Source organism: Nymphaea colorata, chromosome 1, assembly GCF_008831285.2.
Source record: "Nymphaea colorata isolate Beijing-Zhang1983 chromosome 1, ASM883128v2, whole genome shotgun sequence".
In the NCBI taxonomy this organism is placed as follows: Eukaryota; Viridiplantae; Streptophyta; class Magnoliopsida; order Nymphaeales; family Nymphaeaceae; genus Nymphaea; species Nymphaea colorata.
In genome coordinates, this window is record NC_045138.2 from 34,028,360 (window position 1) to 34,043,802 (window position 15,443).

Below are 15,443 nucleotides of genomic sequence, written 5' to 3' on the forward strand. Positions count from 1 at the left end.
TATTGGGAGGAGATGGCGCCATCAAGTGCATCCAATTAACAAGCTAGAATTCGGCCTCTCGTATTCACTCTTGTCAGCATTCCGTCGTCAATGTACCGATAGCAGTGAAATTGCCAAGTGGTTGATCCTTGTGCGTCATGGAAAGAAATGATCTGATATCGACTTAACTCCTGTTCATTCTCCAGCGCAGCGAGTCTCTGAAAGGAGAAGTCCGAGCTCTGATTTGGCTTCTGAATCGCTGACCCTGCTGTTGTAGAAACAGCTATATGGTATGCCACTGTTCTTAATGCAGTCCTGCACAACAGAACCAAGAGGGTGAAATGTTCAGCAACAATAAACCATTGAAGCTGATGAGATTAGACACTGGAGAGCATTCTTGTGACAATTCTTTTCGTTTTTTTCCTTGATTTATTACGAGGGGAAACCACACCCGGGCCGACAGACAATTAACACTACTCAAACATGCCCCCAATCCAGACCAGCCCTCCGTTCTTGGCAGCTTAGTTCGTATTATATGATGAGACACCAGGGTCCATATGTAATATGTTCCACCAGGAATGGTGAAGCGAATCAAGAATACTCGGATCTTTGATCTGAGCGGATGTGCTATCCGAAATTCATTTTCTGAAATTTAGGATTCCAATCTGCCTTGTGATTTGATTTTATCATGCCAAGGGGGCAATATCAGATGCGGCGGGTATTGGATTTAAAATATGTTTGGTCTAATACCTGGCCCAATTGCAGCTTTTGCATTGAAAGAGCCTCAACTGGGACACGGTATGTGTCAAGAATAAACTGAAAGTGAATTGTCAAAGCACTTGAACCTTAAAGTCTATAGCCAAAAAGGAAAAAAAAGGTCCATGCTATGGAAGATCTCTCCATGTCCTGGAATTATGTTGAAAAAAATCCTAACAAGCATAACATTTTTGAAAGAAGGAGAACTTGCATGTATTAATAATCACTATTCAACCAATTTGATTGATGAATAGGCACATCTAATTAGCTCTTCTGAAATTTGGATTGCAGCCATGTTTATGAGTTGGCCGCTTCCGTTTGAATTAGTAGTCTCAATCATTGATCTGACATGAGCAAGCAATTAAGAAAAACGTACAAAGTTTTCGCATTTAACCGTGCTTGTATTCCATAAACCCTGACAAATATTGTCTCGATAGAGTATTGAGAAAAAAATACAAAGATTGGCATGAAAAAAAAATTGTATATAAATTTTTCTACAACCAGAAAATATTTCAGCAGTAAGATAGAATACATTTCATGCAGTAATAGAGGATCCCATCTGCATAAATCAGAGGCTCTATCAGACGTGAACGAAGCCTGGATCCTGTCCTTAGTTGAGTTGTGGCTTCGCTCACAAGGATACACAGAACTTGACCTTGATTCTTAACAGCCTCATGGATCCACTATCGGCTCAGACTAGGCTCAAATCTCCATAGTAGGCCAACTAGTGGACACATCAGAATCTATTTTGAGCATTTGCAACCCCGACATGAGGTATTACAATTCACTGCCCTTAGGAACAGATCACAGAGTTTCTGACTCCAGAATTAAATGTTGAACTTCACTTTGATAGCAATTGTAATGACACTTCAAAGTTGACCTGAACCCCGTCTTGAATATGACAAATATAGTTGCCTGATGCAACTGCATAAACTTTTCAAAAATTTTTCTATTTCATCAATATGATACTACTTTTAGGTTACATGAATTCAGCATTTGGGTCTTAAAACCAGGACACACTTGAAAGAAGAAGCTGACTAGGCCGTCCAAATCGGTGGTTTCGCATCAGAACTGAAAACAACTTACTGTTCGGCAACTACTAGAGTTGGATACATACTGCCCATGGGAAAAGAGTATGAAAAGCAACATATTTCTTTAACACCATTCACTACCCGAACCAACTACAGTGAAGGGTCTAGAGAGCAAATATTCTTTTTTGCTTTTCTCAAATGGGGCAGAGAAGGGCATCCATTCTTTTGCTTTTCAAAAAAGTAGGTCTTTGCTAAAAAGAGGCCGATAGCTCTCAAACTGCTCGCTCCTCATCATTTGCAGAGGTCTAGAGCCATTTGGCTAGGTTTGGTGAAGATGGCAGGTGGTCAGGCAGTCGAGGTCCTGATGGAGAGAGTCAGGGATCCGAAGAAATGGAGGCTCTCTCTAAGGGAAGACGTCTACGAGTCACTGCTCTCTCAAGCTGGTGATGGTGTTGTGCAGAAGATCTTTAGTGGGTGTTCCATCTTCAGCCCCTTGTTGTTCGGCAAGTTCTTTGATCCCTCGGATGCGTTCCCCCTCTGGGATTTTGAGTCGGAGAGCCTGCTCTCGGGCTTCAACCGGGAATCTGGCAGCTTTCTTGGTGTGGACTGGTTTGAAACAGAGACGGACTATGTCCTAAAAGCAGAATTACCAGGTAAATTTACGAACTTCAGTCGTGAATTGATGGATTGGACTTGATCTTGCCCGAGATAACCAGAATCTTTTGATTTTATTTCTTTGGCTTGAGTACCTGAACAAACGGACAATGATCTTCTGATCATTCCGATCAGATATGAATAAACAAATGATACATACGATCGGCTATATTAAGGAGTTCGCAAGCCTGTATTGAAGAAAAAGGCCGGAATTTCTAGCTACTGTAAAGATATGAATCAAATCACAATGCTCTATAAAAAAAATAGTTTTTGAAATTATGTTAGTCAGATTAAGATCTGCACAGGTTCGCTCTTCTCAGGCCTGATCGCCTGAACTTTAGAATCCGCAGAGTAGAGTGAACTCCGCGTTTTGATCGCCAGTAAATCGAACCAAGATAAACGAGCACAGGTTTAGCCCTTTCTTTCGTAGACAGCCTAAAAAACAAATTGAGCTAAACGACTGTGCTCAGGTGGAAAAAAGAAATTCTTAAGAATCGAGCTCCAATTTTCTTGGTTTAAGATGATACAATTCTAGGGATCGGAGTGGACCTATGGCTTTGCAACTAACTCCCATGAAAGATTCAGGATTCATGACTATCCAAAACCAGAGGATTGCAAGCCTATTTATTTACAGAACCCTCTTAAAAGTAGCTAGTAAAACCCCTTCGAGCATGCCTCTTGGGACCAACGGCAATAATTGCTTTATATTGACCTCGCGATATGTCCTATTTTTAGAGTGTGGTGATTATAAACTAAATGAGCTTGTTGGAATTGAACCACGCCAAGCACCTATTTTTGTTTTTGGCTCGTTAAACTTAATAGATGAGGGAAAATAAACTGTAGTATCACAGGGTCATGGCACGATAGAGATGCATTCTTCAACATGGCTTTGCCAGGTTTTATGTATTTAATATCTTCTGTGTTCTCTTTGTTGGTAAATAATCCATTATAAGTTACAACCTTCAAATACATAACTTAAATATAAAACAGTTAAAATTGGCTTGATTTTGTTGCACTGTCGTTGTAAATCCACCAGACAGAGCCACGAAATCAGTGAATCAAACAGGAAGCCCATTCGAAATTCGTAGGGTAGATCAGAATGCATTACGTGTTAGAAATAGTAAACATTGCTCCTTGGAATTTTCCTTCTTTTCAGCAAGTTTATGCAATAGTAAAGACATTAGTTTTGAGGGATGGGAGTTCGATACCTTGTAGGCCAACAATGTCGAACTTCCCTGTTCTCTCCCTTTTTGAGCCGAACGGTAGATTATCATGTTCATATAATGGCTGACCATGTTATCCTGCAACCTATTTTGGATGGTATAATGATACAACGTTTGTTCATTTGTCCGCATCAGGAGGAAGAACCAACGATCTTCAGATAACTGTAGCAGGGAGGATCGTGGAAATTAGTGGTCAGTGGAAAAGCAAAGAGAAGTGTGGTAAGGATTGGCGATGCCAGAACTGGTGGGATTGCGGATACGTTCGCCGGCTGGAACCACCCGAAAATTCAGATCCTGGAAAATTGGAAGCATTTATTGATGAAAATATTCTCGAAATCAAAATACCCAAGATTTTGAATGGTGAATCTTCCTCACCCACTAATGCTGACAGGGCCAGAGACTCGTAAGCATATTATCTGAAGGAAAAGAACTAATCTCATCCTTAAAAATAAAGAAAAAATGATGTATTTATGTTGATAATATCAAGACAGTATGATGGTATGTAATGTGTATGGATGGGATCCTATCACTTGATTGACAGAGTTGCTGTCTTAGGCAAGAATTCTTGATTTTAGATGTTAATCGTCTCATCGAACAGATCGCCAGGTTAAAAGAAACTGATGAGTATGACTGAAAAAGGAAAGAACATGACATTCCTTAACCCCACCCCACCACCAAAACAAAACAAGTGTGCTGTGTCTTCTCAAGCTCAATAAATCTTTGCTTTCTTTGAGACATAGTATCTCAGATTTTGAATCGCTGTTTGGAGTTCGTGATCCTACTGCAGGCTTACTTTGTATAGAAGATGTGCAAACATGGTTCTGTCAGTCATAGCTGCATGTTACTATCTATGTCTCACCATGGCATTTTTTTCCGATCGAGTTACTTTGTTCAATCGGTTCCGCACTTGAAGACCACATAAGCTAAATGAACATAACCTTTGCAGAGTAGAAACGTATGTTGCAGAGAAAAACGTGGCTTGGTTTAACCTCTGAAGTAGCATAGATCGTTTAAGCAAGCAAGAAGACACTTGATTCAGAGCCATACTGAAATAGCATGCATCAATAATTGAATGGACATTACAACCTGGTGCGCGTAAAGGAAATTAAATAACCAAAAATTCCTCATGAATGCACAAAGAGAAAAGAGTATACATGTTTATTCGATCCTGAATGTATGTTGCATAATGCATTTTATACGTCAACATGACTTCCCATGTTTGCTTAGTAAATTTTTCCAAAAATTTACATTTTTAATATAGTGTGTAAAGAAGCAGACTACAAACAGGGCATTAGCAGGAGAGGCTAAAGGAATATGGCACTAAAAAATTATATTTCATGAAAAGGAAAAGTGAAGCCTCTTCTGCAACTCAATGGGAGATTTTACCTGTAAAAAGTAGTCCTACTGCCTCTTCAAACTTGATGCTACTGAACTTATCAAATTGAATGATATTCCGCCTGTCGTCCACGTATAAAATGTGCAACTCGAAAGCCTCTAATCAGCTCCTTGCATTTCGAGTGGGTCATGTCCATTTCATGTCCCAATCAAACCTTACATACTAGTCGTTTTGATTTTTTCCATACCATGTATATAAATGGGCAATACGTGACCCCTTAATCACCTCTTTCCTTTTGAATATCTCAACGGCGACCATGCTTCATGTCCCAACGACATCTTTCATACACAACTCATTTTGGTTGTTTCTTCCTAATAAACTACTCCAAGTGCATCAGCATCACCAGTAATTCGCACAAGAACAATTACCATGTTTGAAATGGTGAAATCGGCTAGCATCTCTCACAACAATTTCACGTCCAGTGGCTGCAGCTATCAACTTTAAGGCATCGTGGCAGTCCCTACAGATGCGATGGCTCTGTACCACATTCAGCGGAGTGGAATCTGGAGTACTTATCAACCCAAAAGAAACAGCTAATTTTTCGCTGTGGAAAGAAACAGGATGTTCCTCCTGCTCTTGTACATCAGGAAGAAGAGACTCATTATTAGAAGCATATCCCATTGTTCTTATTTCATTTGTTACGTCTTCCAACTTTTGATATATCTCTTCACTTTGGGGATGAGACTTGTCCCCAAAAACAAAACCATGAGATCTTTTGTTTATCTCGATCCAACTGCACGCAGGAAGCAATCTTAAACCCCTTCTTCTCAAGGCCTCCCTAACCATTGCGGCATCCTCAACCTTGCCAGTTGAACTGTAAATGTTAAGAAGCAGCGCGTAATTATTGAGTTTATTAGGCTCCATCCCGAAAAGCTTCTCTGCTGCAAACTTGCCCAACTCCAAATTCTTGTGCATCCTGCAAGCTGTCAGCAACGCCGCCCACATATTCTTGGTCGGTTTAAAAGGTGCATCTCTTATCAAAGCAAATGCCTCGTCCAGATGGCCTTCCCGACCTAACAGCTCAATCATGCACGCATAATGCATGGCTCTCGGTTTAAGCTTAAAATCTCGAGTCATTGACTCAAAATAGTGCCAACCCTGTTCCCATAAACCAGAGTAGCTGCAGGCAGATAGCACAGCAAGAAAAGTTACATGGTTAGGCCGCATTCCATTGCTAAGCATCAGCTCAAACAACTCAACTGCTTCACCTCCGCGCCCATGGTTACCATATCCAGCGATCAAGGCATTCCACGAGATTATACTTTTTGATACCATATTGTCGAAAACATGTCTCGCATCCTCAAGCCTTCCCCACTTGCTGTAGAAATCTACAAGTGCAGTGTTCGCAACGATATCTAACCCATACCCGTTTCGAATAAGACCAGCATGAGCTTGCTTGGCATGTTCATGAGAAGCCAATCGAACGCAAAGTCTAACGACCATGGAGTATGTAAAGTGATCCATTTTCACACCCAGATGTTGCATCTCATAATACAAATCCATCGCTTTCTCACTGTACCCATGAAGTGCATAAGCAGCTATAATAGAGTTCCATCCCACCACAGTCTTCTTAGGCATTTCATCAAACACCAGCTGCGCGTCCTTAATACTTCCACATTTACCATACATGTCAATCAGTGCACAGTCTATGAAAATGTCTCTATTCATTTTCATCTTCAGCAAGCAGCAATGGAACTGTTTGCCAATAGAAATATTTGCCAACCCTGCACAAGCGCGAAGAACAGATGCAAATGTCCGTGGACTTGCATCCGAGACCTCCTCCCACAACTGTAAGAACAAAATTAAAGCCTCCTCGTATTCACCCGAATCAACGAATCCCGTAATCATCATGTTGAACGATATCAAATCCTTATTCGGCATTTGTTCGAACAACTGGCGAGCCCCGGCCATGGCCGCGGACCTGACGTATACAAGAAGCACCCGATTCACCAAGTACCGATCTGGCTGAAACCCATTTTTCACCATGTGTTGCTGAATTCTTTTCACTGCTCTAATGGACTTCAACTCCAGACAAGCATTAACAAGTGACTCATATGTACTTCCCTGCACAACTTCGCTACCAATCTCAAGGATCTCAAACCATTCCAACGCTTCGCTATATCTGCCCAATGAAACAAGCCTATCAATCTTATCACAAACACTCAAACTCGACTCTTTAATACTGCTTTCCCTTGAGCTCGTTTCTACATCAAAAGTTTCCTGAATCCTTCTGGGCGTCGGCTTAGGCTGGAGAGCTCTATCAAGAGAGAAACAGACGGCGGGCTTTCTTCTCTTTGTGGGAAAAGATTCAAGCCAAGAGGAGGTCAGCTTCCAGTCTATACAAAGTTGAGGGTCTAAACTCAAAGAGAGAGATGCAGCTTGACTCTGGATGCTCATGCTGTGAACTTGTGCCAACATGTCGTGCTATGAATGGATTCAACTCAGATAGAAGGGTTCTGCAGAAGGAAGAGGCGACGGGTATCTTGGAGGCTGAGACTGAGGCCGTCGGGAAGATCGACAATCGATAATTTCATTGAAAACCATCCATGGGAACTCAAAAGAGGACTTTGGAGGTTCCGCAGAGAGAGAGAGAAAGAGAGAGAGAGAACCTTGGAATCTCCGTCGGAGGATCAGCACCGGAAGTATCGCCGAAGGACTCTTGGCCGATAGGTTAGTTGGCCTGACTCTTTTAGCCGCTTGAAGTTCGTGATTTTTTATGGTAATTCCTCTTTGCTTCAGTCAGAGATATTTTGCACGCTTTGCTTGAGCCTTTGGGATCTAAAGTGGCAGCGAAAATCATATTTTGCCATACGCATTACTAAGTCCAATCTAACAATGTGAGATTGAATTGGATCTAAACACATACTAGAAAAAACACTGAAAATCAGGTCCTACCAACTTTAAATTTCATATTTATAGGTAATCCAGGTTCAAGTTGAGCTGGATCCAGACTGAAATTGGGGGACAAAACTTGCTATTATACCTAAACCTGATTACGATCCAATTGCAGTCGCTGAATAGATTCAGATTCGCGACAGAATATCATGATGCGTATTAGTCATCTGTGAGATCAGTGGCGCGAAATCGTATGTTCCTTTTCCTGCTAGCTAGTAAATCTGGCATTCGTCTAATGACAAGTGGGCGGGCGTGAGGTAAGTACTTTGTCAAGCGTAAACTTGAACCGAAACTTATGCATTCACAGGGTAAATGCTTTGACAAGTTATTTGCGATCACTCTGCCGCATAATGCAGTCAAATATATATTATTTATTGGAGGTCATAGAGATTTCCACAATTTTGGCTTTAATTTGGAAGAATGTATAAGCAATGTAGCGTCAGTGAAAGTAAAAAAATGTGAAATGTCCACCCAGGGTCGGGAAACCGAGGAGCAGGTTGTAAGGGGAGAGTTCTAAAGGGCGTTGAGACGAAGAAACTGAAACAAATCATGAACACTGCTGTTGTGCACTGGAAGTTTTCTCATGGTCTTGTCCCTATAAGAGGGGTTGGTATTAAATGGGAAAAGACCACCCAGGTTTTACTTTTTAGGCGGGAAACCGAGCTGAACTGGTTTAACCAGGCATACTTACTGTTGCCTTCTCAACAGTGTACTTTGAGCTGAAGGCCTTTCGAAGGTAAAATGAGTTTCATCACTCAAGTTAATGGGTTGTCGTTGTATGTTCTTAAAAGCAACTTTATAGAAGGCGAAATAGGTGGTTCGCCAAATGAACAGGAAAGCTGAACACAATTCTAATATCCAGCCAAACTGAATCTGCTTCGTGAAGAGGTTAAACTGGATCCAATTTCATTGAAAAATTCACCTAATATTCTCAAAGCCGCACCAGTCACCTTCGCTTCTTGAGAATCCAAGTGGCCACTGATCTGTTCAGTTTTATAAGTTTCTCAATTCCTAATTAAATTCTTCCTATTTCTGAGAGGAGGTGGTTTTCCTTTTGTGGGTATAAAAGAATTAACTGTTTTAAAACTTTTTTCTTAAGAATTCTGAAGACTGTTATCATGCAATAGGGTTCCTCTTTTACAGAAGATTTCTGCCACTCCACCTGTGGATCTTGTCCTAAGGCTGATACGTTGGTCTATAACTTGGTACCAAATCAATTCATTTAGCTTAACATGTTGAGCCACATTTATCGTATGACATGCTATGTTCCCCTGTGTCTAGAGTCTCTATCTGCATTTATTTCCCTTAAATGAGAAACCTTGAGGGAATGTACTACACATCTAAGTGGCATAAACGTTCGATATCATGACCAACTTTCATGGGGCACTTTGGTTGCCAGTCCTATCCCAAAATTTTCAGCTTTGAGGTAATATATTGTGAGTTCAAGATATTTATGGCCGTGCTTTAGTTTTATAAGAGATGTATTTGGTGGAGACCAATCACATTCTTGCAAAGGGAACAAATTCGTGGCATATATGTCCTGTTTACTAGTGTAAGGATAGAATAGAACTTGATATGAGCTACCTGTTGGTGCTGAATGTACATGGAAATTCGAATGTGGGATTCATGGTCCACGGATTGATCCTTCCATGCATGCCATTTTACTCTCTTGGCTGCAGCTAGGGTCAAACTTTATCTGTAGAATAATCTTCATTGCTAACTGAAAGTCCCAAAAGGTACACTTCAATTGAATGATGAACTTTGAATTTTGGGATGGCAAATAGCAGAATGTGTTACAAAAAACAAAGTTGATAGGTCTAGCTAATTTTTGCTAGAACATCATTGAGTGCAGCAACAGTCGCCTCATAGTATTTCTCTGCCTCTGGGGTGCTCTTTATCTTGGCTGCATGATCCAACTGACCAATCAACAGATAAGCAGATGTATCAGTAGAATTTAGGCTATAATATCACATATAATGCACTACATAGCCACTCTTTTAAGCTGCACAAAGGGCTCGTGATAGAATGAAATGTATGCTGTAACAAAGAAGCCAGTTAGCCACCGATAGTTAAGCTGTTAATCGTTTTCCTGCAAGCAAAGCCTAGGAACAGGGTGTCTTCTTTAATCCCCATTCAAGCTCCTCATTTGCTGAGACAGATGTTGGGTTGGGGCTTGCCACAAATGAAATTATGATTTGCATATTTGCAAGGATATTGTCTATGCCATGATAAGCTCTGTTCATTATACTAATCTTTGCTGCATAAACATTGAATGGAAGAAACTTGTTTAAGTAATGGAAAGTATCTACAAAATCTATTATCTATCAGAAGATTAAGAAGGGTCATCAACCTATTAAAATTCCATTATAGCTTCAAAATTATTGATATTCTAAACTAATTTCGAAAACACATATAGGATGAGAAGGGCCATGAACAGTATGACTATACAAACCCGCACCACAGCATCAAGATAAAAAGTTACAAACCAGAAAAAACAGAATTTTAGGGAAAGCTACTGACCAACTGAAGCTGCTTAAACATCATACCTAGCTAATTATACGTATATACAGCACCTCACTACGGCATCTTTTCAAAGAAAGCTTTTGTTAGGAGATGATACTGTAACTACAAGTAAAGGAAATTGGAACAGAAAGATGAGTTTACTTGGTCAATTGTTGCAAAGAGCTTTCCGGTGAGTTCTTTGAGGGACTTCTTCTCGTCCTTCGGCTTTGCAGAGATGATACTGTCGAGATCATAGCGGAGGTATGAGGCCTTGAGCCGGAGGTCATTCTTCACATAAAACCAGGCTTTCTTTTCGATCAAACTCTTGACTCCGACAATGTCCTTGGCTGATTCCTTTGCTCTCTTTGCAGCCTCTTCCGGAGAAAGTGGCTGGAGATAGAACCGGTTCTTGTAGGGCAACTTCAGGTCTCTTGGTTGGTCAGAGTTTAGGGTCCCAGCTGCATAATTGCAAAAGTGACGGTTAATTTTTCTTGCTTCAACGTACTTTTGATTCATACCGTGTAGGAGAATTCTTCAGTCTCTCCTAGTAGTAGTTTCATCACTGATGAACTTATTTTTCAACGTTCATTTCTTGCACAAGATACTTTCTTAGGTACCGTTTGTATTGGCATCGAAGGTGGATTATTTCGTACAAAGATGTGGGGAATGTGGCAGTATATGCTTGACTGAATCGGTGCAACTTTGTCTGTTCAGTTTTCAAATTAAACAAGAAGTTTCAGAATTGAAAGGGAATAGACGGAGTTTTAGAAAATACAAGAGATCAAGATTAAAATTGGTTCTGTATTCATAGAGCCAAATATACTGGTGGTAACTGTCTTAAACCTGCAAAATTAAATAAATGTACTGGTTTAGAAGAATTAGTTGGTCTGAAAACTTAAATTGAATATAAATATTAGAAATAATTTTCTGCAAACTACTAAGAATGAAGAATGATATCTTTACTATGAGGATGCTGCACTTTCTGAGCAATGCATTCACTACTTCATGAGTTTGCTTTTTCGTGTAGTTTAAGATGATGCTTGCATGTTACAATAATCTGTGAAGTGCTTTTAGATTAATAGAAGAAATACGAGTCTCCAGGGGAAGGGATATACAGAGTCACGTGACTCTGGTTACATACGAAATCTTTTACATGGTAGGAAAGAAACATGAAACAAAATCCCGTCGATAATCAAGTTCAATTTCATGGCTTTTATAGCATTTTGAATAACCCATACGCTGAACGCCAGCCGATGCAAATGTTATAGGAGTGCGAGTGGATTTTATTGATGCACTTAACATTCCCATATGCAATGGCACTGGTAAAAAAACCGGAAAACGGCAAAGATAACACAAATGCAATTGCTAAATTCATGAATCGTTGTGCAGAAACAAAAAAGAAGACCAACTGAGCATCTAGCATGCTAGGTGTCGAAAACTCACGCAATCCGCCGGAAGGTGGAGGAGGGGGTCCAATTTTGATGGTTTTCGCCTCGGCGAGGACGGACTCGACGAAAGACCCGGCAGCGACGCCAGCAGCAAGGAATCCCAGAACAGCCCGGCGGCTACTCTGAGCTGTGGCCTCTGACTCCAGTGGAGCCTGCTGAGCCCTGATCGGAACAAATGCCGACCGGCTTAAGGCCACCCTGCTGCTACCTTCTGCTCCCATCAGCCGGCTCGAACCGCTTAAATGTAGGCTTCCGTCGAGTACTGCTTGGGAGGCGCCACGTAGGCCAGCCATGGAAGCCAATGCGTGAGCCATCTCCGCCGCTCCTCCTCTGTCTCACTCACTGACCTCCTCCGCTGATCCGCCGCGACAGTAGAAAGCTCCTCTCCTGCAATCTTTGTTTGTGTGACTGGAAGTGCTCAGGGCAGCGGGCAGCTGTCTTATCTACGCGTTAACACTTTTTAGATAGGGCCCTAGCCATTGACGGGGAAACACGTAGACAATGAAAATAAACTATTGGACCGACGAATGAGAACCATACGCTACTTTCACCCGCTGATAGATTCACATCGGTTGCTGCCTCATGAATGGCAAACAGTATTCAATTTTCGGTGAAAAAGGTGGATGCTGAACTTTTCTTCTTTCTTCCACTAAGCATTTTAATTGGAAAAAAAATTTACCAGCATTAATAAAAAAAAAGTTTTCAGAATTTTTTACAAGAAAAAAAGGAAAAAGTTATTTTCTTGTCATATTTTTGTAAAATATTTGATAAATTGTGCTTCAAAACTGAAGTTGTAAATGAGCCGAATCCAATGCAACCACGTACTTCAAGGTTGATTAAAAGAGGTTGTGTTTGATAGCCTCCAGTATCATATCTAAGAACCACATGTAAACAACAATGCAAAACAAGTACCAGATAACAGGGTTTGGTCCCCGATTGCTGCTGTCTTTTTTATCAACCATAGATGAAGTAAAGGGGCCGGAACGTAGGTGATCCCTTCACCAAGCCAATACCAGTCTGGCACCACGTGAGACACTGTATTCTCCCTTGACTGTTGAAGTAAAGTTTAGATGATTGGGGACAGACATGTGAATAGGCCAGACTCCAACAGTTCCACTCCTTATCAAGTTCGAACTAGATGAATCTAACTTAATCTGAGTGATTCTTGGCTTTGGAGTAAGATGTGGCATTAGTTATGGAATGCCAAGCTACCGTATGAATTTAGATGTGAACCAAAGACTGTTTTGATTTCAGCTAACTTCTGTCTCCTTTTCTGTTCCTTAGTTTTCACTCGTCCAAAAAGGCAGGCATTACGAAAGCGTAAGCGCTCTTATCACTTTTCTGTTGCTTAGCACTCAGTACCATCCTTCATGATTGTTGGGGCTTTGTAATCTATCCATTCAATATTCCAAGGCTAGATCTACCAACCATATCCAGTTTTTTTTTTTTTTTTGGTCTAATCTGATAAGTTTTAGGTACAAAAAGGATATACAAATGAAATCTACAATGTCACTGAGAATTTGAGATATGTTTTGGTTTTTGTTGCTTATATACAGGATGTAATACGTAGAATCTTTGTCAAAAGGAGCTCGATTCACGGGCTTCTACCACTAGAGTTTAAGTCAGCTCTGCCGCAAAAATAACGGCAGTAAATCTGTAGCACACCACCAGAGAAATTGATGTTTACAGCGCGAAATATGCGTTACTGTTCTCTTTTATCGTTAAGTTCAACAAAGGTTGAGAGTTCAATTGATCATATCTCTTAGTATGTTCATTAGTTGGTGAAAATCTGCTCCAGTGACACATGCAGGCATGTGGGTTCTGCCACCAATGCATGTAACAAACAAGATTGACATAGTTTAATATTCTTAGTAAGATTCTTTTATTATTTCCACAAGAAAGCAGTTTTTTTTACTGAAAGAGTGGTGTGGACAACCCAACGTCCGCTTGTCCTATTTGCAAGGAAATCTTAGGTTTGAGACATTTTTTCTTACTCAGTAAAACATGATTTACGGCCGGCATACCGGATTATATAATGGAGACCAAATCTCAATTCTGGTCAATCAAATTTGAGAACCAAGAATCAACTCTTAAGCCATCGCTGAATGGAGCGAGATGGAGGACAGTAACACAACTTGTTCAGAAATTCTTTTGAATTCTATTCATAAAGAGGTGATTTGTATAGTTTATAGCCTAAAGATCCACCTCAAATACACATATGAGCCGACAGGTTTTTGAGGATTGGAAACATGATGGTCTTACTCTTACAGTTTTGAATATAATAAAAGCTTAGCAGCATGCCCAGATATATGAAACCAATCCAAGAGCTAATTTGTACCTATGAACCCTGGAGACCGCACATGTGGGGTTAAGTTTTTCTCAGAAATTGAGTTACAAAGTGTAATTACATATATGATATTATGCATTTATATTGCAATCCAACTCTGTTCTTTCCAATCCTAGTGTGAGTCGGATATCAACAGTTTCAATGTTGAAGAAAAGGAAGAAATTAGTTGAGAGCAATTTTCAACATCGTTCTTAAACACTATAAAAATGCCTATTGAAATTCAAATTGTTAAACATGCACGCATCTATGTATCTCTTTCTCTCTCACATGCGTGTACACAACATAATGACAATCAATTATAGAGGCAAATAAAAAAAAAAAAAAAAAACTCTTCACTAAATGTTTTACAGATATAACACAATGGGCATAACATAGCTTGTTAGGTTGGAAGTGCACGTAGCATGCTATCGTTAATTAATTCCTGTCAATTTCATGCCTTTGGGCTCTTAAAATGGCCAATGTGTTATCAAGGTGAAGGTGCAACTTAACCCTCTAGGCTCCGACACAGTTCTGGACCCAAGAGACAGAGAGAAAGGGAGCGGAACATTGACTCTCTTTTCAAAGCAATGGGTCGTAATCCTCTTAAAAGGAGCCAAACATCAACTCTCCTTTTAAAGCAATGGGTTGTAATCCTCTCTCACCCCAAAATGTTTTACAATAAACAAGAGAACCCACCATAGATGTTTAGATGTGGATGCTACTCGGTTACAATTTGACTTGCCTTGTGCAAGTTTACAAAGTCTTTGTTATCAGAGGCAGCTGGTTGGAAAAGAAACAGACATTGAGAGCACGAACTTTCGTGCAGTCAACTTATGTTTAAGACTCTTTCAACTCACAGCCAGCAATACAAGAAGGCAACTTAGTACAAGTTGGATATCCAGCCCAATCTGAATCGAATCACTTGGGCAGAATAAGAATGTAGAATCCGATCGACAATTACATGCCGGAAAATGGGAAGGATAAGTAGGCTGATAGTTACAATTTTCTTGCAGGATACTTAAAAGCATGTAGAACATTGATCAGAGAGGCATGATTTTCTGAATGGAAACAGTTCGATCTTGGGTCCAGGCTTCATTGATCTCGTCCAAACATGCTTGGACTTTTTACTATAAAAGAATTCAATCCAGGATCTGAGTTTCATAGATGCGAAACGCGGGCATTTGCATGTTGTGGGGTCTGATCTTAGTTGATCTTCTGCACGGATAGGATTTC

At 40.4% G+C, this 15,443-nt stretch overlaps 3 protein-coding genes across 3 annotated transcripts; 1 reads left to right on the plus strand and 2 right to left on the minus strand.

Moving 5' to 3' along the window:
- The first annotated feature begins 1,918 nt into the window (after positions 1-1,918).
- Positions 1,919-4,376, plus strand: LOC116256357 (22.3 kDa class VI heat shock protein). The gene is made up of 2 exons (XM_031632713.2): positions 1,919-2,419; positions 3,779-4,376. Exons 1-2 carry the CDS (start codon positions 2,101-2,103, stop codon positions 4,048-4,050), a joined length of 591 nt encoding a protein of 196 aa, XP_031488573.1. The 5' UTR covers positions 1,919-2,100; the 3' UTR covers positions 4,051-4,376.
- On the minus strand, positions 3,801-7,772 carry LOC116256324 (pentatricopeptide repeat-containing protein At5g50390, chloroplastic). Its single transcript, XM_031632666.2, has 2 exons — positions 5,030-7,772; positions 3,801-3,937 (listed from the first exon to the last, which is right to left on the minus strand). Exon 1 carries the CDS (start codon positions 7,455-7,457, stop codon positions 5,379-5,381), a length of 2,079 nt encoding a protein of 692 aa, XP_031488526.1. The 5' UTR covers positions 7,458-7,772; the 3' UTR covers positions 3,801-3,937; positions 5,030-5,378.
- A 1,853-nt stretch (positions 7,773-9,625) lies between these two features.
- Positions 9,626-12,313, minus strand: LOC116247762 (oxygen-evolving enhancer protein 3, chloroplastic-like). Its single transcript, XM_031620067.2, has 3 exons — positions 11,880-12,313; positions 10,599-10,894; positions 9,626-9,850 (listed from the first exon to the last, which is right to left on the minus strand). Exons 1-3 carry the CDS (start codon positions 12,196-12,198, stop codon positions 9,752-9,754), a joined length of 714 nt encoding a protein of 237 aa, XP_031475927.1. The 5' UTR covers positions 12,199-12,313; the 3' UTR covers positions 9,626-9,751.
- Between the last annotated feature and the right edge of the window lie 3,130 nt (positions 12,314-15,443).

What these genes read in the sequence shown, in the direction of transcription:
- LOC116256357 (XM_031632713.2), top strand. Translation starts at nt 2,101, where the DNA reads ATGGCAGGTGGTCAGGCAGTCGAGGTCCTGATGGAGAGAGTCAGGGAT. An exon ending in CCTAAAAGCAGAATTACCAG is followed by an intron (nt 2,420 to 3,778) that starts GTAAATTTACGA and finishes TGTCCGCATCAG; the next exon opens with GAGGAAGAACCAACGATCTT.
- LOC116256324 (XM_031632666.2), bottom strand. Translation starts at nt 7,457, where the DNA reads ATGTTGGCACAAGTTCACAGCATGAGCATCCAGAGTCAAGCTGCATCT.
- LOC116247762 (XM_031620067.2), bottom strand. Translation starts at nt 12,198, where the DNA reads ATGGCTCACGCATTGGCTTCCATGGCTGGCCTACGTGGCGCCTCCCAA. An exon ending in TCCACCTTCCGGCGGATTGC is followed by an intron (nt 10,895 to 11,879) that starts GTGAGTTTTCGA and finishes GCAATTATGCAG; the next exon opens with CTGGGACCCTAAACTCTGAC. An exon ending in TCTTTGCAACAATTGACCAA is followed by an intron (nt 9,851 to 10,598) that starts GTAAACTCATCT and finishes TTGATTGGTCAG; the next exon opens with TTGGATCATGCAGCCAAGAT.